General features: G+C 41.1%; 1 protein-coding gene across 1 annotated transcript in view; it reads left to right on the top strand.

Moving 5' to 3' along the window:
• The window catches only part of GRID2 (glutamate ionotropic receptor delta type subunit 2), a 1,372,533-nt gene that overhangs the window by 624,570 nt on the left and 721,713 nt on the right, over nt 1–26,250 (top strand). Inside the window, exon 3 of the mRNA XM_075609971.1 lies at nt 25,714–25,998. Coding sequence (XP_075466086.1) covers nt 25,714–25,998 — 285 coding nt within the window. The remainder of the gene's footprint in view (nt 1–25,713; nt 25,999–26,250) is intronic.

Genomic DNA, 26,250 nt, shown 5'->3' with positions numbered 1-26,250 from the left:
CTCGGCAGTGGAGGGAGAATGGCCTTAATAGACCTGTCCTGAACAGGTACATGGAAAAACCTGCACACACACAACTGTGTTTGTTGTAGTTGCTCTAATTTAATGAAACAGTGACTGAGTGTTTGCATGCAGGCTCTCACGAGTGGTTAATAACGTTACTGTCGGTTTATTATATAGCATCTTTCACTATAGACTGTGATACCTTTTATCAGACCAACATTAGAGTTCTTTGTAAATTAAATTATAGTGTAAAGAGCCTTTAATACCTTATATGTTTTTTTTCTTAAAGTGTACACTACCTACATCAAATCTGCTTTTCTTCAGAAGAAATACAACAAACTACTTATTTAGCATCCCAATTGGAAATGAATCTACACTCAGACATATTTAGGGGTTTATTTGCAGTCTGATGATGCTATCATCATTTACAGTCATTTCTGCACAAAAAAAGTAAAACTCCTTAAGGAAAACAAATGTTGTTTTCATGGTATCTAGATAATGAACCCATTTAGCTCTTTGATGTATAGATAATTGTCCGCTATACTACTAATTGGAAATGTTTGCTGTCATTTCACTTTGCGTTTTTTTGTGTGCTAGAAGCAGTAATCCCTTACATTTCATCACTGATAAGTCAGACTTTCATAACTTTCTCCAAAACGTTTCTGCACGAAAACCAAATGGCTTTGAATCAATCAAAGCTGGTTAGACCAAAACCTTTCTCTTTCGTATTATTTTTATTGGTTCACGTCAAAACGTTTTCTAACCTTTTACATGCTGTATGGGTCCACTGTACATTGTAAAGCGTTCTAATTCCCCATTGGATTGCATTCCCTGTAGCAAATGAGGGGTTAAATTAAAGCTCACTTTAGCTTTATTATGGTCAAAATAAAACATAAAAAGATATAGCATTGGAAGAAGACTTCCATCTGTGGCCTATTACACTGACGACTACCATTAATATAATTTGTGCATTTATAGTGCACTATGGCACAACATATGTATTTTATAAAACCATTGAATGTCTGAGAATTCAACTATTTTGGAATCAACAAGAAAAGCTGTAGCTTTTCAAAAAGTTTCTTATATTGGGCATATGAAACTTCCTGGGTTTGGATATCCGTACACAAATGTGCATGGCAGTTTCTCTTTTTCACAACATAACTCCAATATTCTATGAGATCTGTTGACATCTATAAAATATGCCCACATGTAACTAAACAAAGTAACCTAAAACTGCTCATGTCCTCCTCTCGCTAGCACTGGGCACATTCTTGTCCATTTGAATTGAAATGATTTGTAATCTTTGTTTTTGTTCCAGTACAAGACAGGAATAAAATGTACTATTAGGTGATATATCATTATTACTGTTGTACCTCAAATGTTCTCCATTCCAGTCTCTTCACACATTCATATTGGTTTCAATTTTTTTTTTTTTAATCTGTGATGTTAAACAATCTACTAAGAACATTAAAATGTCTGAAACGCATTTTGAAAATCATACCTATTTAGTATGAAGAGTACATTGGGTCACAGCATTAAAAGTTATAAAAAGGCTCCCAGTTTTGAGACATGTCATTATAATGGCCCGTCTGTTATACATTTTATCTGTGAAATAACAAGTATCATTAAAAATGCGATAATGACTTTTTATATTGACTGAAATACTGTATATTGCAGACAAGTTTTTAGGACTAAGCTTTTTCTCTTCATCAGGTTTAGAGAAACTGAGCATTGATGGTCTATTTTTTAACGACTTTGCAGATGGTTTAAAATTTGCCTCAAAACTTTAGTTAAAATGCTGATCAACTCTTTAGTGCTATTTTCCTTTAGTGATCAACACCATAACATCGTATACAGTATTTAGTGCTGCTTGAGTTTACATAATTTAAGAATGCCCAATTTACCTCCTCCCTTCTCTATCAATCAATGATAGACACCAACATTATACACAACACTTTCGGGCCACAGCTTTATTTATCATACCAACCATCATTACATAACCACTAAACACCAACATGTTCCAGACTACCCATTGCTATGTCTTGAACCCACACATACAGTACATGTGACTGTGATGGTAGGATGTAGCCAGCCTCCATTAATAAAGACAAGATCCAGCTGTCCGCCCCTGGAATCGTACTGATGCAGCGGCCGTTATTCGAACAATTCACGCGTCATGTATATCGGAATCCCGATTTGAAACCGCGGGATGAATTCCAGCCTTCCCGCACTAAGATGTGAGCGCGGCTAGTGCAGAAAAATGAATTTTAGTGTTCTGGCTTTTAAAAACATGAAATTGACACAGTAGCACAGTAGCACAGTACTGTACACATTACAATTCATCCATTTTATTGCAAACGAAGAAACAGAATCCATGAAATCAAACAAAACATCCGCAATAAGCGCGGGTGCCTGGGGCGATTGGCCGCATTCATGCTGCGTGAGGAATAGCAGAGAACTCAAAATCCGCACCGTGATGTGTTCGAATAACGGCCGCTGCATCAGTATGTCAAGGGCTGAAGTGTCAGCTCTTGAGGTTAATTCTGTAAATTAATGTATGTAACGGGCAGTGGTAACCAGACTTCATAATAAAGTTTACGTAGTCCTGTTTGCCCTTGGGTCCCATTGGTCCCTGGCAGCTACCCAGCACTATAAACCAGGGACCAGGTATATGTACATGTAAAGTTAAAGTGACCCCTGTTTTTCCACTTTCTATGTTCCCTTTACCCCAGACTCAGGAAACTTGCTGTGTGTAAGTTTTAGGTGGAATATTTGGGTAAGACTGCAATGGTTTGGTTGCAGGAGTTAAGGGCCCGGAGCTACCGGACATTCTACCCGGCGTGCAGGCACTATTTGCGGGTACGCGAGTAGAATTACATTGGGGCCTTCCAGCGTCCTCCAGACTCCTGAGTTTCGAGCCCCGAAATCTAAGTCCCTTACAGTCTCATGAGTCTCCCTAAGGTCCCCATATATTAAAGTACACTTTATCATGTTTGATACATTTCTTATAAGGCTCTCTGCAGCTTACCGGGCATCCAGTTAAGGTGCCAGCAACTCTGCAGAGGGTCTGTAGTTCAAAGTAGAGAGGATGTCCAGAGGTGTGAAAATGTCGGTGGATGAGGAAAGGCGCATGGCCAGGTCCAGACAACAAAGGGCACCCTGTGGGGACACCTTTTGTAGTTGCCAGACTTGTTGGAGCCAGCTCTGCAGGTGGCAATGAGTTAGCCATGGAGGATGCAGCCATGGTGTCTACTCTCCCATTGGCTAAAATCATATTTCCCGTTCACCCAGCTTCTTGAGCCTACTGGGCACGAGCCCCTTTTTCTATTGGCTGACGGGGAGGAATTCCCATGCTCCGGATTGGCTGCTCCTTCCCTCTCTGTTCTGGGGATAACCCAGCGGAGTGTATGTAAGGTGCTGACCAAGAGAGGGAGCACAAGCCAACCAATGAGGTGAGTCGATGAAGCTACGGCAAGATTTTCAAAGTTGCTCTGTTCGAAATAACAGAGTGACCGACTTCATTTTGAAGCCTGAAAAGTTTGCCCCAGAGACTATGTCCCGTCTTTTGCGCTCAGGTTTTCAGAATCGAACGGAGTGGTCGTGGCTAGGAATTGAAGCTGAAAAGAGGACCAGGAGAACCGGGGGTATATCCCGGTCAAGGAAAGCTCATCCAACAGGGCGCCCTGCACCTAGGAAAGCCTAGATTTTTTCCCCCTGACCCCCAGTAAGTGTATTTTAACTGTTCCTTGTGTATTTCTTCTTCTTGTACGTGGGTTTATCAAAATAAGTGCAATTTATTTTTACTATCTTGTTCTGCCTGAATGATCCGGTAATATATAAATGGTATAAAAAGTACCTGGTCTCCCATGACAGTGACTTGTGACCCTTGTCTGGCTGGATAACCGGCTCAGTCCACATGGTATATATTGCCTTGTGAGAACACCCATTAGGTTGCCCATACTGGACATTACGCCACTTCAAGCAAGCTCACCAAGGCATTAAACCTCCTGCTGAACCAATCTGGAAACCTTTTAAATCCTAGCAAGCTGTGATAATAATTACGCCATCATTCCTTAATAACTTACCATGTATCTTTCGCTTTTCCTCTGTTTTTTTATTACAATACATACAATTAAATGTGGCAGCTAATGATGCCAGCTACCCAACCCATGAATGGAAAAGTTCAAATAACACTAACTGAAAACACTCGACAAAGGGGACAGGTGGGTGGGACAACTATTCTGGTTGACTAAAGTAAGAGGAAGGAACATCCATAAAATCATTACCTATATACCCTCAGACCCACTCCTCCCCTTCCCATCCAGTATATACTAGCTATAACCCCTTCCAGCCAAATAATGAGCAGGAGGAAAGGAAGGGTGTTGGAGAGGGCCACCACAGTCATGGCCATCCTCCGCTGATATCTCCCGACTTACTTAACTGCAATTAGCTGTATTTATTATCTACTATAACTGTGGGGGAAGTGAAGAGTTCAGTTATGGTGAAAACCACATATTGTGTGACATTGCGAAAGTCAAATAGAAAATTAATTAATTGCCGTGGGGATGCCCATTAAAGAAGCATTAATATAGTATTGTACTTCTAATGCACCACACTTGCAACTAATGTACACTTCTTGAGGACCATTAATGTTATTTGAAATTGCGGCATGTGAAGTCAGTGTGGTCATAGATTTAGAAAACTTACTTGGAATGCTAAGTAAGTGTGGAAATGGTTTTAAAGTTAAACATATACATGGATATCAGCAGGAAATCTTGGGAACCTGTATTTGGTCTTGATGTCATATCTGTCAATATATTAAATAAAATGTAGTACGGAACAGTAAGCATTTACTGAGTTAAAATCAAGTTACAAAATTCCTTCCCAGGAATCAAAGACAGTATTCCTATTTATACTAAAGAATTATACAATACAAGGCAGGTATACAGTACCAAATTCAACATACTGTACACAACCATTAGTGTCTATTAACTCAAACTTCCCATCTAAGAATAAAAATTCATGATAATTCCTGATGTAACACAAACATGATTTTATTCCAAATAGTTCATTAAACTGTAAAAGTGCCCAATGGGATACTATCACATGATAATTCCCATTTTGAATTTCTGGGAATAACCGCCATAGAGTTTAACATTAAATAGTGTTTCTAAGTTTTTGAGTTGTTACATTAAATATTACTTCCAGATAACACAAACTATTACAATCTTCGTGCTTTCTATATGTGGAAATATAGGTTTACCAGTAGTTTTCAACTCTCATCTCAGAAAACCTTTATCACTAGGTCCTATCTTGTTGATAAGTTTACCCAGCGGTTAGGCAGGAGATTTTTCTGGGGGGGTGCGGGCAGTTGCAGAGGTCCCGCGCTCTCCCCCTAGGCATTTAAATTAAATACCGGGGGACCGCGCAAGACCTCTGCAACTTCCACTTATAGAGGTTCAGCCGGCCTCAGGACACGTGACCATGGCAGCGCAGCATCAAATGACGCCACGTGGTTATGTGACATCACAGTTGCCACGGTAACGTGACGTCAAATGACGCGACGGGAGGTAAGTGGGGTGGGGGGGGGGCAGGCACCACTGGACCAGCACAGAGGGGGTGCAGCAAAAAAAGTTTGCGCGCCCCTGAGTTAACCATTGAATAGTATTTGTTAACCATTTGTCATTGGTGTGGGTGAGATTCCTGGAGTTGAATGTTGAATATCACTACATTTCAGTGATATAATGGGCTATATTTTATATTCAAGTGAACAGGCTGTTGTATGTACTGTAGTGTGTCTTATAGTTTAGAAACATATAGTTAATAGACTGTACTAATATAATATCTACTATTCTAAAAGTCTTCATTCATGTCTACATTTATTTAAAACTGTTCAAACAAATATACAGTAACAACAGATTTGTAAGTATCTATTAGTTCTGTGTATCCCAAAATATTGACATGTTTTAGATTTGCACAGTAAATTTTGGGTGATGTACACAAAATGAATAATACATCAAAATTATGCAAAATCCATCTTTACAAATTATCATGCATTTTTAAATAATAAACTCTTGGCTGTCAGCCTAGTTTAAGCGAATTTCAGTTCAACCTCACGGCTGACATTTATTTCTCTCATTCTTATGGACATTACAGTACATTAATTTCAGCCGCTTGAGGGTGAAATTCATGCTTTAATTCTAGTAAACCACTGATAAAAATCAGTGTCACTATTGAAAGCAACACACGGTATCCCTCTAGCTGCTGATGTGTTATTGACAGTCCTTTTCATGTGATTAGAAATATTTTTTGATTTACCTTTTGCTCTTTATTTCTTTTTATAACTTGTGAAGAAAGCCACACTAACATAAACGCAACACTAACAGATTAGTACAGTCATATATTTCAAAGAAGAAAAAAAAGGTGTTTGTTTATTTTTACTCTGTAATGAGGAACAGTTGCTTCTGTAAAGACATCTGGTCAGGTCGTGGAGAAGCTTACTAATCGCTTAAAGGCTTCTCAAGAGGCATTATGATTGAAATGAAAATACCTTTTTGTTGCAGTAACAGCTAACAACATCATAATAACTGATAAAAGGAGAAAGCATGTGAGGCGCATGCGCAGAAGCAACGGCATGGAGGTCTAATTTGACAGCTCTGCTTCGCCCATGCAGATAACAAGAGAAAATTACCATTTAAAACCCGCAAACCACACTGAATTTGATACGGATCATTAGCTTAACATTCAGCGATGACTATGTAATGGATTTTCTGGCCTAGCCTGACCCACCCAATCTCACATTGGCCCCTGTGGTCTAACCAGTCCCCATTAAAGTGTAGTGTCTGGTGGTGCACCTGTTGGCAACAGGACTCCTGAGTCTCCCGCATGATGTTGTGTGGGGAATGCCAACCCAGACAGGCAGCTGAGGTAGTGTGCTTGAGTACTACCTATATCCAGTGCAGCGCCTCCACCTCATCAGGATCCCAGCGTCCGCTTGTGGATGGTCCTGGTGAGGAACTCCTCTGTGGTGCTCTCCTCTGTGTAATCACTCCACACTTACACACGAGGGTATGATTGAACAAGATCATCTTTATTGAGGTGAGGTGGGCCAGCTGCCCCTCACAGCGGTTGTGCTCAGCCGTTCATGCTCACCGCACTTCCCTTTGAAAGGTATCTCTTCCCAATTTGGTGGATTCCCTATCTCCCCTCAGGGAGATATTCCCTGTGCCAGGTCCCTGGTCACAGTCTAGTGAGCGCCTCCTCCCAAGTCTGTAGTCAGACTTGCTCCTTACTCCAACAACTACAACCAACTCCGCAACACACTTCTAACTTTTGAGCAGTGCTGTGCCTTATGTATCCTCTGGAGGCAGGCACAACTCTGACATCACTAATTATGGATTCAGAGTATGTGGCCACTCCCATCCATACATACGGCACCTCACCAGGGTGTGAGGGCAAACCTCCATGATTACTGCTGGCATGCCCATAACTTACCAGGCCTTACTGTCAGCAGGAGAGATGACTGTAGTCCATTTTACAGCATGGCTACATTCTCCCCCTGGTGAATCCCACCGACCCCGGCTGGGACCTAAATTTGAAGTACCTTTCTTCAGGAAGCACTGTAAAAGGACATACATAATTAGTCATAACATTGACAGATTCACAAAAGATTGCGTCAAGTAAGCCCTGACCAGCAGCCACTAACTTACGCAAGAGCCATCCTGTTCCCCCTAATAATAGTGACGAGGATCGGGTTTCTTAACTTCCCGACCCCCCATGTCCAGGACTTGCACACTGTAATCACGTGGCAACCCCCTTTCAGGTCGATACACCACTTTATGCTTATAGACATTCCTGCCTATACTCCACACCCGCATAAGGTGCGCTATCCTTTCCTCGGCTCTGCTGCCCTTAATGGCACCCCCCTTATTTACCATATACTCTTCTATGGTCTCTCGTAACCACCTGTCCCTATTGTCCTCGATCTCCTGCATGAGGGGTTCTGGAACGTAGGGATATTCCAAGCCATGGGAATACTTGTACTTGGCGGTAATAGCCCTCTCAGCCCGGCTGCACCGAGTCATATTAGCATTCCCTGCCCTCCCTTGGCAACACCCATGACAGGGGCTCGTCTGGGTCCACGGGGTCTGTCAATATACTGGGACCCTTGGGCTCTATACTGCCATGGCAAATCTGAAACCACCGCTCCTGCATCTCCTTTTGCCGCTTTTCTGCCGTAAATTCTCCCTTAGCCCACCAGTAATCTACTACATCCTCCCTTTTTAGTAGAAACTGAGTGTGGTCCATCCCTCCCACATAACCCTCGAATAATGGGGCCCACCACCGGGTCTCCTTAACCTTCTTGGGCTCTGATTCTAGGGATTCTCCCTCCTCTGTGTCTCCCCAGGAAGACACCCCCGATGTCCCAGTAGATCGGGACTTAAGCCACCCCACACGCTTTGGCCTTTCCTCCAACTTCACGATAGCCACGCTAGGGCTCCAACTAGAAATGGATGCCTCCCCGGAATAGCCTCCACCCACCGACCCATCATCGGACGTATAACTCGCCAGTCTCTCCCCAGTCCGTTCCTCCGAAGTTCCCTGGGACCCTCCCGACATTCCCAAACTAGATGAGGACCCACGGGAAAAGGTGACGGGGACAGGGGCTTTATTTAGGGCATGGGTTTGGGCATATGGACGGGCAAATGGTATCCGCGGGGTTCCGACCCGCTCTCTACCCTTAGAGTGTCCAGGATCACTGCGAGGACTCTCCGCTGGCTGAGCCTCACCCTTCTCGACTCTCCTCACAGCCTGCCAGCTCTTCGATGACACAGGCGATCGGGAAGCACTGCCCGATCGACGAGGCATCGTTGTCATCTCTCTCCGGTCGCTCCACAACCTCCGCCGGAAGTGATGTCATCACAGGAACCGGAAACTCCGCCATCTTGAGATGGATCCCCATGCGGGATCTCTTCTTCCAGGACGACGTCCGAAAGTTCCGCTGCCTTCTCTCGCGCCGCCTGGGCCTGACACCGCCTTTCCTCCACGGATGCCGTCACCGGAGCCTGGTGAGAACAAGGGCTGCTCTTACCACTCCGAAGGGTGGGTGTGGATCGCCCGTCACCACTGGACCTGCCAGTCCCAGGAATGGAAGGACTCCGTCTCTCGGCCTTCCGCTCCACTGGCGACACCCGACTCTTCTCACCGATACTCCCGGTAAGTGGTAATTTCCTCCCGTTTTCACCACAGGATACTGCAAAGGGCTGGATCACTGCACCGGATTACACTCTGGGTTCCTCATCGGAGGAATCCGCTCCCACTCTGCTCGGGTCACCATTAGCGGCGACCGCCTTCTAGTCTCTCGGTCGGTATGCTGACCGACCGCTCCTTTCTCCTCGGGCTCGTCCTTAGCAACCGGCCCCGATCCCCATTCTTCCGGATCCGCACTTTCCTTCCACAGTGCACCGGGGGACCCGGCGGACAGCCTAGCCGTATCCCCCATGGGTTCGATAGTCTGGATGGGCACAAATGTAGGCATAGGCCACAAGTACTGCGTACCGCCGGCAGCGTGCCGCCGTGCCCACGGTACCGCTGGGTAGCGTGCATTGTAGACAGAGGCACACCACGGTCTCGGTGTCCACCACCCGCATCACCAGTAAGCCTCCTGGTGCTGAATATGGTTGAGTGGAGACGATCGTATTGACTCCTGACTGACAAGCCATTGTCTTAGTAGAAGATACTTCCAGCAGCGGTCTGTTCTGTGCACTGGTTCCACGTGACTGACACGCAGAGGTTGAGTTGCCAGCCACTCCCTTGACTAGCTCCACCCTCATCTGACAAAGCTGGAAACAACCCCCACTAGTAGCAATTATGGGCGGGTCCCACAGCTTAATAGGATGTCCTTTAATTGAGCCCGCACCTCTCACAGTCCTGGAGGGCGCAGCCACAGCTTTCGCGCCATTACCCCCAGCAGGGTGGGGTTCTTTCTTTGGCGCCAATCCCGGCCAACTGTCTGCAACTTTTGCAAATGCAGAATTCTCTTCAACGAGCCCACGCGGTCTCCCAGGGAAGCGGGAGCCGCCATCTTGGTTTGCATTCCCAATCACTTTAGCAACTGAGGTAGCTTTTATATAGCGCTCGCCGGCTGGCAAGCAGATCCTTCTTTTCCACCGCCCACAATCACAATATCCTCAACACTGTCCTCCAGGGTAGCACCCCGCGGTCCTAGGCAGGACCAAAACGGTGCGGCCACAGCCTTAGCACCACTCCACAGCAGGCTCGTGAAAGTCATTTCCGTAGCATGCTCTTCACCCGCACACACGCCATGTGCGCTCTCTCCATTAGCCTCTGTCCGCCATCTTGGACCTTCCGCACCGCGCGGATCCTCCATTCTTGCGGTCGCCGTTCTTTCACTGTACTTAGGATTATTATACATGGAGCTCCTCTCTGCGGGGCAGCTACCACACCGGTACAATAAAGATTACCTTGATTCACCACCTTGTGTACCTAATGTAGGCTGGACTCGTGTTTGCACTACCTCAGGCTAGGCTCACTTTCTCAGTGTCTGCTGTATCTCCTTCCTCCCAGTCTGTGCTCCCTTCAGTAAGTGGTCTGAAATGGGCTAGAGTACTCTGGCTCTTCCATGCAGTACTGGGGCATCTACCTACTGTTGGCTAGCCTAGCACAGACCCTCTCCAGAATTCCTGACCACGTTAACAGGCTATCCCTTTAGGCATCCTACCAACTAGCACTGCCTCAAGGTGACTAGGACAGCTATAGCCCGGCTCCAAACCCCCAACTCCTTTCAGGCCCCTAGGTCGTCCCTGCGAACTGACAAACTCCATCAGCCCCCTGACTACTCCTAGGTCCGTCCCAACGCAGCACAAAGTGGCAGCAGACACTCTCCCTGTTTCCAAGTGACCTAGTAAAAGCCTGTCCTGTTGACAGGTCTATCTCAGCAGCACCTCCAAATGTAACGGATTTTCTGGCCTAGCCTGACCCACCCAATCTCACATTGGCCCCTGTGGTCTAACCAGTCCCCATTACAGTGTAGTGTCTGGTGGTGCACCTGTTGGCAACAGGACTCCTGAATCTCCCGCATGATGTTGTGTGGGGAATGCCAACCCAGACAGGCAGCTGAGGTAGTGTGCTTGAGTACTACCTATATCCAGTGCAGCGCCTCCACCTCATCAGGATCCCAGCTTCCGCTTGTGGATGGTCCTGGTGAGGAACTCCTCTGTGGTGCTCTCCTCTGTGTAATCACTCCACACTTACACACGAGGGTATGATTGAACAAGATCATCTTTAGTGAGGTGAGGTGGGCCAGCTGCCCCTCACAGCGGTTGTGCTCAGCCGTTCATGCTCACCGCACTTCCCTTTGAATGGTATCTCTTCCCAATTTGGTGGATTCCCTATCTCCCCTCAGGGAGATATTCCCTGTGCCAGGTCCCTGGTCACAGTCTAGTGAGCGCCTCCTCCCAAGTCTGTAGTCAGACTTGCTCCTTACTCCAACAACTACAACCAACTCCGCAACACACTTCTAACTTTTGAGCAGTGCTGTGCCTTATGTATCCTCTGGAGGCAGGCACAACTCTGACATCACTAATTATGGATTAAGAGTATGTGGCCACTCCCATCCATACATACGGCACCTCACCAGGGTGTGAGGGCAAACCTCCATGATTACTGCTGGCATGCCCATAACTTACCAGGCCTTACTGTCAGCAGGAGAGATGACTGTAGTCCATTTTACAGCATGGCTACAACTACAAGAGCACAGACAAAGAAGATATCTCCAGACTTAGCAAGTTATTTTAAAATAACTGGATTCGCCGCGAACAGCGGAGATGCCGGCTGAGGGAAATAACGGAGAATCTGTGAATCTGAGAGGAAACAGCAGTGGAGGGAAACTTGGCTATACTGAAAAATATGGTCACAAAATCGAACATTGGTGACCTAAGGAACATGTTCCAAGAGGAGACAAGAGAGATGAATCAATGTTCTAAAAGAGCTGGCTGAGGGGGACGCCTTCCTAAAGAAACTTGAGCTCCCTGGAACAGTTTCTTATGGAGAATCAGATGAGGAGTCCTCCCTGGAGACAGCCTGGCGCAAAGTGAGGGAATCCTCACGTGGCCGCCAAGAGAAAGAAGCCAATTAAAACCATTTAAACCCTTAAGGAGACAATGTCCTTTACTAACTTATCCAAAAAATCTAAGTTGCAGCACGGAATTTTGGCCTGAACAGCTCTAGAACCTACCCAATTTAAGGATCCAATCCTGCTTTTCCCATCACAGAAATGTTGGCGCGGTTCCCGGGAGATATGGTGGCAGCGGAGAGATGGAAGCGATGGCACGAGTGTGGAATCTGGAGGCATGTGAGGCCGTGTAGGAGGAGAGGAAGAGGAGACATTGGGAAGTGGGGAGGCTGGAGAGATGTTGTTCCCAACAGTGGAGGCTCCGAGGGAAATCCTCATAGTCGGCAGTGGTTGGGGGCACTTCTTCGGCCGCCATTTGCCACTGTTTTGCCGCCACTCAACTCTATCTGGCAGGAGGCAAGGAAGATGGCGCCGGAGAGTGAGACGAAGCATCAGTTGTGGTAAGACAAGCCCATCACCCCAACCTGATCAATGGAGGGGGGTGAGTGCCGTCTGAGAGAGGACAGATATGCCTATCTCCCGGATGTGTGGGATCAGGACAGTATGGGACACTGTAGATGAGGCTATTGGCGCCTAGAGACAGAGACTTGGACATTATCCCTATACTGCGGTTAAGTTAGTTGCTTGAGCACCCAAATTGATTTGGAGTGGACAATTAGGAGGACAGGCCCTAATAAAAAGAAGCACTTACAGTAGAAGGGTCGGATTAAAATCTAGCTAGGCAGAGATATATTGATATGAAACACAGCTCAGAGCACATTTATGACATGATATGTGGCTTAAGGGATACAATATATATTGTATAGGGCAGTACACAGATTAGGAAAGGATAAACGGCCAAGCTAAATCACTCATACTAAGATAAGGTGAGAAGTTAGTTTGTTCAGGAGGAGATGGGGAATTCAGTTCAGGGAACAATGACATAGTAGCTGGAGATAATTCAGAGGAGAATTAAACTAAAAAGAGCATGGGAATAAGATAGATCATCTCAAACTGCAAACAATCTTAATATGGAGGGCAAGCGTTTTAACCCAATATAGGAAGGGGATGTAGAAGAGCCTGTTTTCTCTGTCCTTGAGTCTAGTTCGGGGACATATATTGGGATCTCCCCACCAGTCCAAACGGATCCGCTAGAGTGTTTGGGAAGATGTTTTAGGCCGGATTAAAGTTTAGTTTTTGCGATCACAGTGTCTAAAGTTATTGTATTATGCAATTGTATTAGAAAATAAAGTAATAAGGATGTTTGATATGTTGTTACAGTTATGTCATACTATGATGTGGTTTAGAATGTATTATGAGTATACATGAGAGTGTTATTGGTCTGCAAGTTTTCTCACACTTATAATGGTTATTCTCAGTTCAAATGATAAGTTATAGATACAGTATATATGCTGGACGGAGGTCATGACCCCTGCTACATGCAACTTCACATAGGTGATAGGGGTTTAACCCCTACCACTAATAAAGTCCATGGGGAACCTGGGCATGCACAATGCCCAGGACACTGGACCAATCTCTTTCTTGGTCCAGTTGAAAGTTCTCACCCAAGTTCAGATAGGTCACAAATCATGTTGACCTGTGTAGGCCCATTGAGTTTGTTGTATTTGTTTCAGTTTATTTTTGTTGTACTAGATGATGCTGTTCCTCCCTTCCCCCTCCCTTCTAGTCTGGTCCAAGAGGTAGCTTTCAGGGTCATTTTCCTCTCACAAAATATACAGGTGGCGCTGGGCAGTGTTGGAGATGACCTAGGAACCTATGTGGGCAGTCCATTGATAGATAATCAATGTCGATTAAAATACTGTCACATAATGTAAACGACTTTAATAGCCCAGTGAAGAGGCATTTAGCTATATCAGATTACAAAAGGAAGAATGCAGATTTTTTACTATTGCAGGAGACCCATTTTAGCACTGATTGAGCCGCTAAATATTTTGTTATAAATTTTTGGCAATTTTTCTTACCTCAGCTCAGACCAAGAAGAGAGGTGTGGCAATTCTAATTAATTTTTTCCCCTTGGTAGTGGAAAAAATTAGAAGGGACAAGGAAAGCAGATTTCTAATACTAGTAGGAACAATACAGGGTCAGATGTTGACAACTGACAATGTGTATGCCCCATGTGAAAAAGACCCATTATTTTTCTCTTCTTTCTTTGAAGTGTTAAGAAAAATTAAGGATACACTATACTACTTTAACATAGCTTTAGATCCAGATATGGATATGGATAGATCCACATGGCCTACCCATCTACAAAAGGAGGAAAAACACTTGTAAAATGATTGAGGAAGGTGCAGCTGTTGGACATGTGGAGGGAGTTGCACCCAAAAGAAAAGGGGTATACTTTTTTTCTAACCCACATATGAGCTACAGTAGAATAGATTACTTCTTTATTTCAAACAGAATGGTTCCAATGGTCACAGCGAGCCAGATCCATGACATTTCACGGTCTGACCACGCACAAATTGAGTTGAAGTTCACGGATCTCAGCCTGAACAGACAGGAGCAAACTGGAAGTTAAATGAATGCCTTCTGAAAATTCCAGAGGTAATACAAAAGATAGATAAGGAGATTGATTGTTTCTTCAAAACTAATAAAGGAAGTGTGAGTTTTCACACAACGCTATGGGAAGCACATAAGGCAACTCTTAGAGGTTCACTCATTAGCTTCACAGCTGGGAGGAAAAGGGACAAAACCAAAACAATTCTGGAATTGCAGACAAAATTGGCGAACTTGTCAGGGGAACATAAAAACAACATTAAGATGGAAATGCTGAGGAAACTGAAGGACACTAGAATTTAGCTAAATTTGCTCCTAATCTCCCAGGCGTAATATGCAATGAGTTGGTCAAAGAGGAAATTTTATGAAAATTCATACAAACCAGATACCATGCTAACATCAAAACTTAGGAACAGGCAGTCAAATTATAAAATCCAATCTATTAATCGTAAAACATGAGGGTTAACCTCTAATCCTAAATTGATAGTAGAAGAATGTAAAAGCTATTATGAAAGGCTATACGATGGGAAGAACGTCATACACAATGCTAATACAAAACTGGTCATAGAGACCTTTCTGGCAGAGGATGGGTTGCCGAGATTGGGTGAGGAAGAGGAGTCTCTAGCAAGGGAATTCATGCTGGAAGAGTTAACACAAGTTATTAAGCAGCTAAAGCCTTCAAAGGCCCCTGGCCCAGATGGATTTTCAAATTTGTATTATAAAAAATGTGTAGACCTACTTGCTCCACATTTACTCAGAATGTATAATGCAATACTAGATGGCGCCTCATTCCCGGAACAGATGCTCCAAGCTTCTATCTCTCTGATACATAAACAGGGGAATGACCCAACTAACTTTAAGAGTTACCGGCCAATTTCCCTAATAAATTCAGATATAAAAATTGACTCAAAAATGTTAGCTATTAGAATAAGTCGGATTCTGCCCAGACTGGTCCACCCAGATCAGGTGGGTTTTATTCCAAGCAAACAGGTGGCAGATAATACAAGGCACATCGTTGATGTGATTGAATTGCACACACAAAGAAGATCCCAATTTTGGTGTTACACGTAAGTCTGGACACAGAAAAAGTGTTTGATAGGATATACTGGTCGTATCTTAGCGCCACACTGGGAACATATGGGTTTGGGAACAGAATCGTAAGCGCCATCACTGCATTATACTTCAATCCAGTGGCCAGGGTAACTCATCAATGATTCCCATCTTATCCATTTAAGATCAAAAGTGGCACCAGACAGGGTTGCCCCCTTTCCCTCTTACTTTTTGCCATGTGTATAGAACCATTGGCTAACCAAATACGTAGAAACCCAGATATTATGGGGCTACAAATTAGCACTCAAATACACAAAGTTGCTCTATATGCGATTGTTTTTTTTTTTTACCATGTTGAAGCCCCTTAACTCCTTACCCAACCTTTTTAATCTCTTGAGTTACTTTAATAAAATTTCAGGCTTTAAGATAAATAATGCTAAGTCAGAGGTGTTAAACATTAATCTTCCAAAGGAACAGGAGAAGATGCTACAGTAGCAATTCATTTTAACTTTAAGTGGCAACCCCAAGTCATTAAAATACCTTGGAGTATCCCTCACCAATAATTACAAAACGTTGTACTAGGCAAATTACCCCAAATTGATTCAGACTTTAAAGGAGGATATCAGAATCTGGTCTACATATAACATCTCTTGCATAGGCAGAATATATTGTATCAGAATGAATCTTCTCCCCTATATACTTTCTGTTCCAAACTCTGCCAATGCCGATATGATTAAAAGATATCCTTTTTCTACAATCCCTAAACACCAAATTTATTTGGAAGTTTAAGAACCAAGAATTAGAGGCAGGATACTTAAAAGACCAACATTGGCGGGGGCTTAGCTGTACCTTGTTTGTTATCGTATTATAGAACGGCTCAGTTGAGCTAGGTATTGCAATCGCACATGGATCCCAGCCAAAAACTGTGGATAGAATTAGAGGGAGAGATATGTTCTCCAATGGAATTATACAATTTAATCTGGTCACAAAAATCAATATTTAAATCCTTCAAAGAGCCGCTTTCCTTAATGTCCAATTCTTTGGAGGTTTGGGAAGCCACTAAATTCAGATGTGGGCTAACCTCTAGGGGCACGCTTATAACCCCAATATTTGATAACACAAACTTTGCTCCGGGCATGAATAATAGAGATTTAGCAATTTGGAAACATAAAGGAGTTCTTAGGCTTAAAGATTTGGAGGCAGGAAAGAATATTAAAACATTTTAACAAATTAGGGCAGAAAGGGAAATCCCCCACTCTAAATTCTTTAGATACCTTCAAATCAGAGCATGATATATGATATTGTCACCCTTCCCCCATTAACAAATTTAGAAAAGCTCTGTATTTTGAAAACAGACACATGCGGACTTACTGCTCAGTTGTATAGGGAAGTGATCTGTTCTGGCCCAGAGTACTCACAATCATTGCAATTCATTTCACAATGGGAGTTGGACCTGGGGGAAACCCTAGACATAGAAGAATGGAATGAGATTTTTTGGCCACAGCAAAAAGCTCAATCTGCACGTCACTAAAGCAGAATGCATATAAAGTATTGATGAGATTGTATCTCACCCCATTAAAATGATCTAAATTTCTTGCAGGGTACTCCCCATTGTGTCCTAAACAATGTGGAGAACAATCAGACTATTTACACATGCTTTGGTCTTGCCCTCAGATTCAGCATATCTGGCAGGAAATTCATATTTGGCTCCAGAGTATTTTGGACCTCGAAATCCCATCCAATCCCTCGCTGTTCCTGTTAAATAGGCCAGCACAGCAGCTGTCCAGAGAAAAAAAAAAAAACTTATTGTGCATGTAGCAACAACTACGAGGTACTAGACTGCAGCATTATGGAAACAAAAGGATTCTCCAGTAATCTCAAAAAATTGAAACAAATTTGGTTTGTCTGTCAGATAGAGAAGCTTACAAGCCTAGTAAATGATACAGGCACCAAATTCCCAAACATATGGAAGCCATGGCTAGCTAAATCAGATATACCAAGGGTGAGCATGGCCACAATTTTGCAATGATAGGTGTGTTCTCTTTTGTTAGTCATCCAGAAGTAGTGGATTGGTCTATCAGCTCAATATATACAGGTAAGGGGAACACTTGTTGATCAAGTGATGAAATATGAAATAAAGAATACAAATAATGGTGTAGTCAGTAACATAAGTGTATTTCTATCTAAAAATTGATGTTTTCTCCAGAGAAACAGAGAGTTTGCAATGGTGTTGTATAATAAACAAGATGTGTATTGCACAATAGCAGATATAACCGTTTCACTCGCATTTTAACATATGCAAAGTTCATGGGAGAGAACTGTTGATCGCTGCAAATCTGCCTGCTAGGCCTGCCTGCTGCCTCCTCTGCATCCGCATATGTCACCTCCTGTGACTGCTCTAGTGGAAGTAGCCTCTCCGGTCACTTGGCTGCCAGTATTGCGATCTCTAGTCCTGCCAGGAATGAATTATTGTTGAATTATTAAATGTTTTGGATTTACACATGAATCCACAAATACAGGTAGGGAAAAGGTAACATTAGGCGCAAAACCTAGACAATATATAAATATAAAGTTCCAGTATATTGGTAAAATAAATGTTGGAATAGGTGATCTTAAAAGACTTCTGAAATAAAGGAAGAGACCAATATAGTAATGTACTGTTTGGTATATTGGTATCACACAGTGGTGAAGGAAAAAAATCTCTGTCTTGATGCTGAGATGGATCAGCTGTTGCCTGCGATTTTTTATTTTTTTATCGCAGGCAACAGCTGATCCATCTCAGCATCAAGACAGAGACGTTGATATCTGCGGCTTCTACTGCAGTTCTTGGATTGTTATCCAACATTTATTTTAACAATATACTAGGACTTTATATTTATATATTGTCTAGGTCATGCGCCTAATGTTACCTTTTCCATATATATATATATATATATATATATATATATATATATATATATATATATATATATATATATATATATATATGTGTGTGTGTGTGTGGCTTACAGGGATATTGCTCAACCATAGTAGGCTTTAGTCTAGGGGAAGTATGTGTTCAAGAGAGGTTAATCCCTAAATTACCTTACCTGTTAGCCACTATGGTAATGAAGCTTTTTTAAATGTTTTTTTTTTTTGTACATTGGTTTGTTGCAGGAGGTCTCCGGACTTGGACCCCCTGCTTCCCGAGATAGACCTCCATACGGGAGGCCATGACACGGGAGATTTAAACTTCTATGGGATACTGGCAAACCCTAATGAGGTTTGAACCTCGGGAAGCAGGGGATTCCCAGAGCTGAGATTAATGAGATTGTATGTACAAATAATAATAATAAAAATAGCAAAAACTGTTGTTAGAGTTGTGCAGGGAGACACAGAGAGAGACTGCTTCTCTCTGCTTTCTCTGCGCAGCTCTTACAGACTGGTGTTGGTTGGGCCAGTAGGATTAACGCTGCATAGGTCCTGTCCAGAAGCAGGGGCCCCGCTGGGTTAAGCCTTCTGGGAAACTTACTGTCCTCCGGGCTGCTAGAGCGATAGCCGCGCAGTGGATGTAATGCACCAGGGCGCCTGGCACAATAGGCTATATAATGTATATTTATATATACATTTCTTCCCTGAAAACAAGATGCTTTTCATAGTTTATATGTTCATATAATCTCTTGCTTTTCCACATTCCTCCAAAGTACTCCCCTTTCTTTACAATGAGAATCATAATAACATTATTAGCCAGATAGTAGAAGGTGAAGGTGACAACATCATAAGAAAGCCATAGCCCTGTTGAAAATAAAATGTTTACTTTTTTCTGTTTTTCTGTTTTGTCTGTTCCTATTTCGTGATTTCTATAAAAATTGTTGATTCCAACTCATCTGAGTTGCCAAGATTGAGGTCATTTTTCTTACTCTGGTCCTCCAAAATGACTAACAATCTGGTGAATCGGAATAGAAGTCAAGGACTAAATCATTATCACACAGTCGACTTGCGGGTTTTCATCTCTGACAACTTTTCTTACACAGGTGGGAAATACAATTGATGCTGAGAAAACTTGGTTATTTAGATTCAAAATTTGGTACATACAGACTTAATTTCTTTGAAATGCCACTTTATTTAATATATTTTAATATAGAGTCCTCATCAATCAAATTTCATGGTATATTATTTCCTTCTCTATATAATATTTTGAAAACATGTTATTATCAAAGAAATCATAGACTTCCTACATTATATTTCACAGAAATTACATATGTTTTGTTAAATGCCTCAATAAACATTGATATATACTGAACATAAGGGCATCGAACATGGAATTGTGACAATGAAGGGGCATCGAACATGGAATAGTCACAATGACTGGATGTGTAAAGACTAAGGAGAAGGGATGTGTGAAATTGTCCCAACTATATTTGCTAAATAGTTTGCCAGTTATTTTAAAATGTTACCAAGTACCATGTATATAGGGTTAAAAAAAATCACTTAGATGCAGCAAAAATCTGTGAAATTTCGTGACACAGAGACCTGCCCTGAAATACGACTTGAAAAAGATACAGAGTAAAGTCCATGGTTTACACTGTGCTACAAAAATTGTGCACATCTGTAGTAAGGTGTGGACACATATTAATACTAGTAACATTTTATGCAATATTTGCTCAAGTGCACTAGTTATGTTTATAGATGTGTAATATAATTACAATAATACAGTCCAGCTGTGATATAATAAAATGCTGTCACCTGTTACTACAATGAATGCTTAATCATCAATCAATGTATGGGATTGAAGGTTAGATACATACAGCGAGATCAATCTCACATTAAGTTCCATTAGTTTGAATGGCAGGTAACGTGAAATCAAGCTGTGCTACCCTTTATCGGATCTTAGTGATTCTCACCTATAAAATGTGATAAAAATGACAGTGTGTTCTGGTTATTAAATCAATTAGTTAATCCTTATAGTAATTCTATACATGTAGGCACATATTCTAATTGCTTAGCAAGTCAGTATAAACATGTGGGAATATTTGATTGAATTATATGAATGTGAAGAAAAAGTACAGTAATTAATGAGGCAATGAAATATTCAATACTTTTAAAACTCTTTAATCTGCATTTTCTGAAATTCTCTTGACACTTTTTTAGATCTACATGAGAACATACTTATGAGATGGCATTTTGTGAAAGTTAAGCAGAGGTTATTACTTATATAGTTGATTAATATGCTTTAACCTACTCTGTCGCTGATACATGACTTTCCATTGCCCTACAGAGAGCCCTGGCCAGTAGGGGAGAAGTAACATTGGCTTGAGGGGCCCTGGAGGTAGGGGTCAAGACTGAGGGGAGGAAGAGGAGAAGGCAAGGGGTAGGTTATTATAGAGGCGGTTGACTCATGTATACCTCTTTATCTTCTAGTTCACCTCACCAAAAGGTTCCCACCCAACCAACCCTTTTGGAGGGTAAGGGAGAAGGGGTAATTTTTATCGTATCAAGTGTTGTTTTGTATTTGTTGCATCTTGTTAACAAATTATATATATATATATATATATATATATATATATTTATATATAATCAAAAAATAAATAGATGATACCGTTCTGTGGCTAATGAAATGCTTTTATTTTGCGCGCTTTCGAGATACACTGATCTCTTCTTCCGGCGATGTTACAATGAATGAAGCAAGCAAAAGGTATACTTAAAAACAGTGTCTCTTGGAATGTTATCTGTGCTTGTGTCCAAGAGACACTGTTTTTAAGTTTACCTTTTGCTTGCTTCATTCATTGTAACATCGCTGAAAGAAGAGATCAGTGTATCTCGAAAGCTCGCACAAATAAAAGCATTTCGTTAGCCACAGAACGGTATCATCTATTTATTTTTTGATTATTGAAGCTCGGCTAACACGGTACTGATACCTCTACACACACACACACACACACATATATATATATATATATATATATATATATATATATTTTTTTTTTAGAGAAGCGAAAGAGGTATGTTGAAATGTGATGGTCAGTTTATCCAAGGTGGGTAGTTTGGAGGACTGTTATAGGTTAGAAGGAGGTGGTCTTAGGTCAGGATAAGGTGCAGTAGACTTAAGGATGTCCTCCTAAAAGGGACTACAGGAGTTCTGGAATCAAGAGTGCTCACTCAAGCGGTGGTGAGAACTATCAGGTTCACAGGTTTTTGGGCTACTATGGCTACTATTATGGTTAATAAAAGAAGGTTGCAATTTGAACCCATGTTAAAGGTTTCTGTGTTTATTGAGGTTGGTGGGTACATGGAGGGTCAAGAGTCAATGGTACAAGGGTCATGCAACAAGCTGCCTGTACTTCTAATGCTTATTTCTAGACTACCACCTCAATTTTATTCTTTTTTTTTTTTTAATTTGGTAATTGTATCCATTGATGAACAGAGTAATATAGCCGCGGCCCCTTTTATTCTTTTCCGAATGCCACGCGTTTTGCCGCATTCGGGCTGCGTTCATGCCGTATTCATGTCGTAATCATGCCGGCGTCCACCGCTCTTGATATGTTTAATGATAATGTTTCGGTTGCAATTCTTCGCGTATCCACCAGGTGGCAGATATTCATGAATTGTAATGCACATGCGCTTCAGTAATGTGTCGACTTGCAGGTGTATAAAAAATACCTAGTGGTCCTTTGTGAATTGACCTTGGTACTGAAGAAGTTGTACAACATTGTATCTATTTAGGCGTTTCATATTAAAAACTAAATGCAAACTGTCTGGTGTTCTATTCCATTGTCCAGAGAGGTCCAGAGATGAGTAAATCACTGCAGTCCATGTTGTTCAGAAAGCCCAACATGTATATTTGTGGCATTTAATTTTAATCCTTTGGCTACCAGAGTGACCTGTAAGGCATTGCTTTCTAGTATAGGGGTTAATATAGGCTTTTTCAAAGTTAAATACCAAAGATATATTTCTCTGTAGGGAAATAATTGTATTTAATACAATAGTTTATAATGTATATAGGTAATATAATGTATGCCTTTATAGTTTGGTCTTGTATGCATGCTTCTATAATTACAAGGCATAACAGATTATAAATTATTATTTGCTATTTGAAACACAATCAAAGGGTTTATGAATCATTACATTCCACACTCTATTTTTTTTGCTGCCAATTGCATTAAATAGTTGAAAAGGATTATGCCACATCCTACTTGGTAGAATTTGTAGCTCAAGAAAAGTGGGGAAATTATGTGCAAAGATACGGACACAAAGATGAGGACACAAACCATTTTAGTGTGCAGTGTGGGACAGCTCTTTTCTACTTTTTTCACATTGCAAGTTGGCACACATTGAATAAATATTGTAGCACAATATCTGAGTACATTTACGCCTTGACACAAATCCCAGGATGTATCTCACCACAGTTCGGTGGGAATTGTTCCTAACTTGAATGTGATACGTAGCATCACGGCTTGATTAATCTGGGCCAAAGTGATATACTCAAAGGAGGTTATCCTTTCAAATGCGATAGTGACAATCATGGCACTATTGCACAGAACCACTACTTATCTTCAATGGCAGTTTCCGTGCAATAGTATCCCAATCGCCAAAGTTTAATAATACTCCAAAACGTAAGGCTGGCACTAGTACTTAAATAGGTTACTGATTTTACCATACTTATCATGATGGTTTTGTTGATCTTTTGTCCTTCTGAAACTGCATTTCTGAGAATGTATTGCCTTATTTGACATCCTATTTTATCTTGGGATCTAGATAAAAATTCATGAAAATTCAAAGTGTATGCCACAAATAAAGGTTTGTACACCTGTAAACATCACAGTGCTTTGTCAAGTGGAATTCAGTAGACAAAAATACAGCTGCAATGTTTGATACACTACATTGGTCTCAAGACAGATTCATGTCTTTGATTAATTTAGCTTAGTGTTTTTTTAGATGATCCTCTAAAAAACCTTTACAAGTGGTCTGGAAAGATATGTAATGAGTAATACCATTTTTTGCACTAATGCTGTAAGAAATGTAATCATAATATTATTTAGTAATTAAAAGAATGTATTGAACAATAACTTTATTTCAGATGTGGAGGTTTTTTTAGGTTATTATACTGTACCTTTTATGGGTTTAACATGAAAGTTTAATAAAAGCTGAAGTAGGTGAAATAAGGATGAGAGAAAGGTTCGCACAAGTTTGCAAAACATGCAAAATTGGCCTTTTTTTTATTAAAAAGAATTCTCAAAAAGAAAAAATTGTTACGGTCAAAATATGAAAGGTCACATGAACAATGTGCCAGGTCACATGGCCTTGTATATGCTGTACTTTTATGTTACATTAACGTGAGAATCAGATTTGCCAACATTCGCAAATCTTTAACATACATTTTGAAGACTATTAAGTCCAGTCTTATATTCCAAATTTATTGAAAACTGTTGTGGCCCGAAAGGCTTCAAATACATTCCTCAACTACTGTATAACTCCATGTGACAGGGTGAAGTCAGGTACTGATAATTATGCCTTGGAAACATACATTTGAATCCATTATCCAGCACTCAGAAGGTTAACCCAGTAAGAATAGTTGGACAATCAGGAAGTAAGCTGAGAAAGCTGACAACCAGCTTGATAAGGAGGATACTGCTTGTAGTAGGTGGCTGACTCAAACTACAGAGCTGTCCTGTGCAAGCTCCTATTCAGAAGGATTTCCTAAACTCTCTCTAGAGACAGAGATTCCCAAACAAAGATACAGTAAGGACTTTAATATTGTTCCATAACTATTATGGAATATGTATAGGGGTTGGGAACTGGACAAAGCCATCCATCACGATAGACAGGGCCTAGAATGTTTAGTAAGATCTCCCTATGGGGCGTTCTTTTTCTGAGTTTTGTTTTACCTTAAAGGGAGAGTTTGCCCAAATGTTTGTGATGTGGAGAAATAAAACCACTCAACGCTTAGTTTACCCTTAAACTACACATGAGAACTATTGTCTGACCTCGCCTACAGACCATCCTGCCACACTCCAGTAATAAAGAAGTCTTAAAATTAATTATCTAGAATGTATTGGAAAAGTGAATTCTTCAATTGCATTTGGGATCTTTTTAGAATCAAATTAAATTCATTTGTCCACTGATATAGTTTACCAGATTGTTTGTCAATCAAATGAAAACAAGACAAAACAGTTAGGGGACTATATACTACGCATTTCAAACCTCTGTATTTAGTACACAGAACTCTTATTGTAAGTGACGCTTGTGTGCACCTATGTACATATATTTTTTTATGTACAGTATGTATATAAATGGTATGTCCTAAAAAAAAGGAGAAATGCATCACTATAGTCCACCAAGTTCATCTTGGTGTAAACCCTAAGAAGTCTGTTTACATTGTTTGCTCAGAATTAAGTTGCTAAGTATCAACCACAAATGTTGTCACAGCACCAAAGTTTCATTACATACCTTAACATAATGTTCACAGTATAGTTATTAAAAATAATATTACACTAAAGATTTATATTTACTAATATTATTGATAAATAAAAATGACACAATTCTGTTTTAATTTAAAATTGTATAAATGTACTATTCAACATGATGTGAAGTGTCAAAATGCATTTCAAGCAATGAGCAACAGTATGTCTCATACATAGGAAGCCTTCATGCATCAGTACAACAAACATTTAAGCACTACATACTGTATTTAATGCACAATAAAAACACAATATTAGTACACAGACCCATACATGTAATTACCTGTGTTGAGCTTTTACTGTTTCAATCATTCTTATAAATTAAAATACTTTTTTTTTGCTAAAAGGCTTGAAATGCAGTTCTAACTGTTAGTAAAAATTGTATGATTGTAAAAAAGGTTCAATTTTAGACTAAAATTGATATGTTTCAATTATAAAAAAAAAGGCAGTAGCTTCTTTACTCTGTAGAAAACACTGTATATTATGTCCTTTAGCATGTGTGTTTAAACCCAGTTAAATAAAGTAAACATTGCAAATAAGTCTCAATATCATCTCAAAAACCATTTTGCTCTCTTTCAGCTTGTGACCTCATGAACCACGGCATATTGGCCCTTGTCAGCTCTATCGGATGTGCATCAGAAGGATCTTTGCAGTCTTTGGCACATGCCATGCATATCCCTCACCTTTACATCCAGCGAACTGCAGCAGTGACTCCAAGAAGTGCCTGCGGCCGTAACAAAAGCAACAGGATTGATGATTATACATTGTATGTCCGCCCACCAGTCTATTTGAATGATGTAATATTACGAGTCGTCACTGAATATGCTTGGCAAAAATTCATCATTTTCTATGACAACAACTATGGTAATTTCCAATACTTGTGCATACAATATATGCATGTTTCTGTAATTCCATCACATCAATCTAATTCACTTTGTATGTTTAAAGAATAGTTATGATAGATGTGTTCTTGAAATGTAAAAGATTTGAATTGCAGCAAAACGATTAAGAATATCATGCTACAGTTCTGAAACGAAATGCAGGATACAAAAAAAGTGTAAATTCATACATGGATAAAATTACCTATTTTAATGAGCATGAAAATGGTAAAGCATA

Source organism: Ascaphus truei, chromosome 1 (genome assembly GCF_040206685.1).
Source record: "Ascaphus truei isolate aAscTru1 chromosome 1, aAscTru1.hap1, whole genome shotgun sequence".
Lineage (NCBI taxonomy): Eukaryota > Metazoa > Chordata > Amphibia > Anura > Ascaphidae > Ascaphus > Ascaphus truei.
The sequence above is the reverse complement of the archived record's forward strand: the minus strand, read 5'-3'. Positions and strand labels throughout refer to the sequence as shown.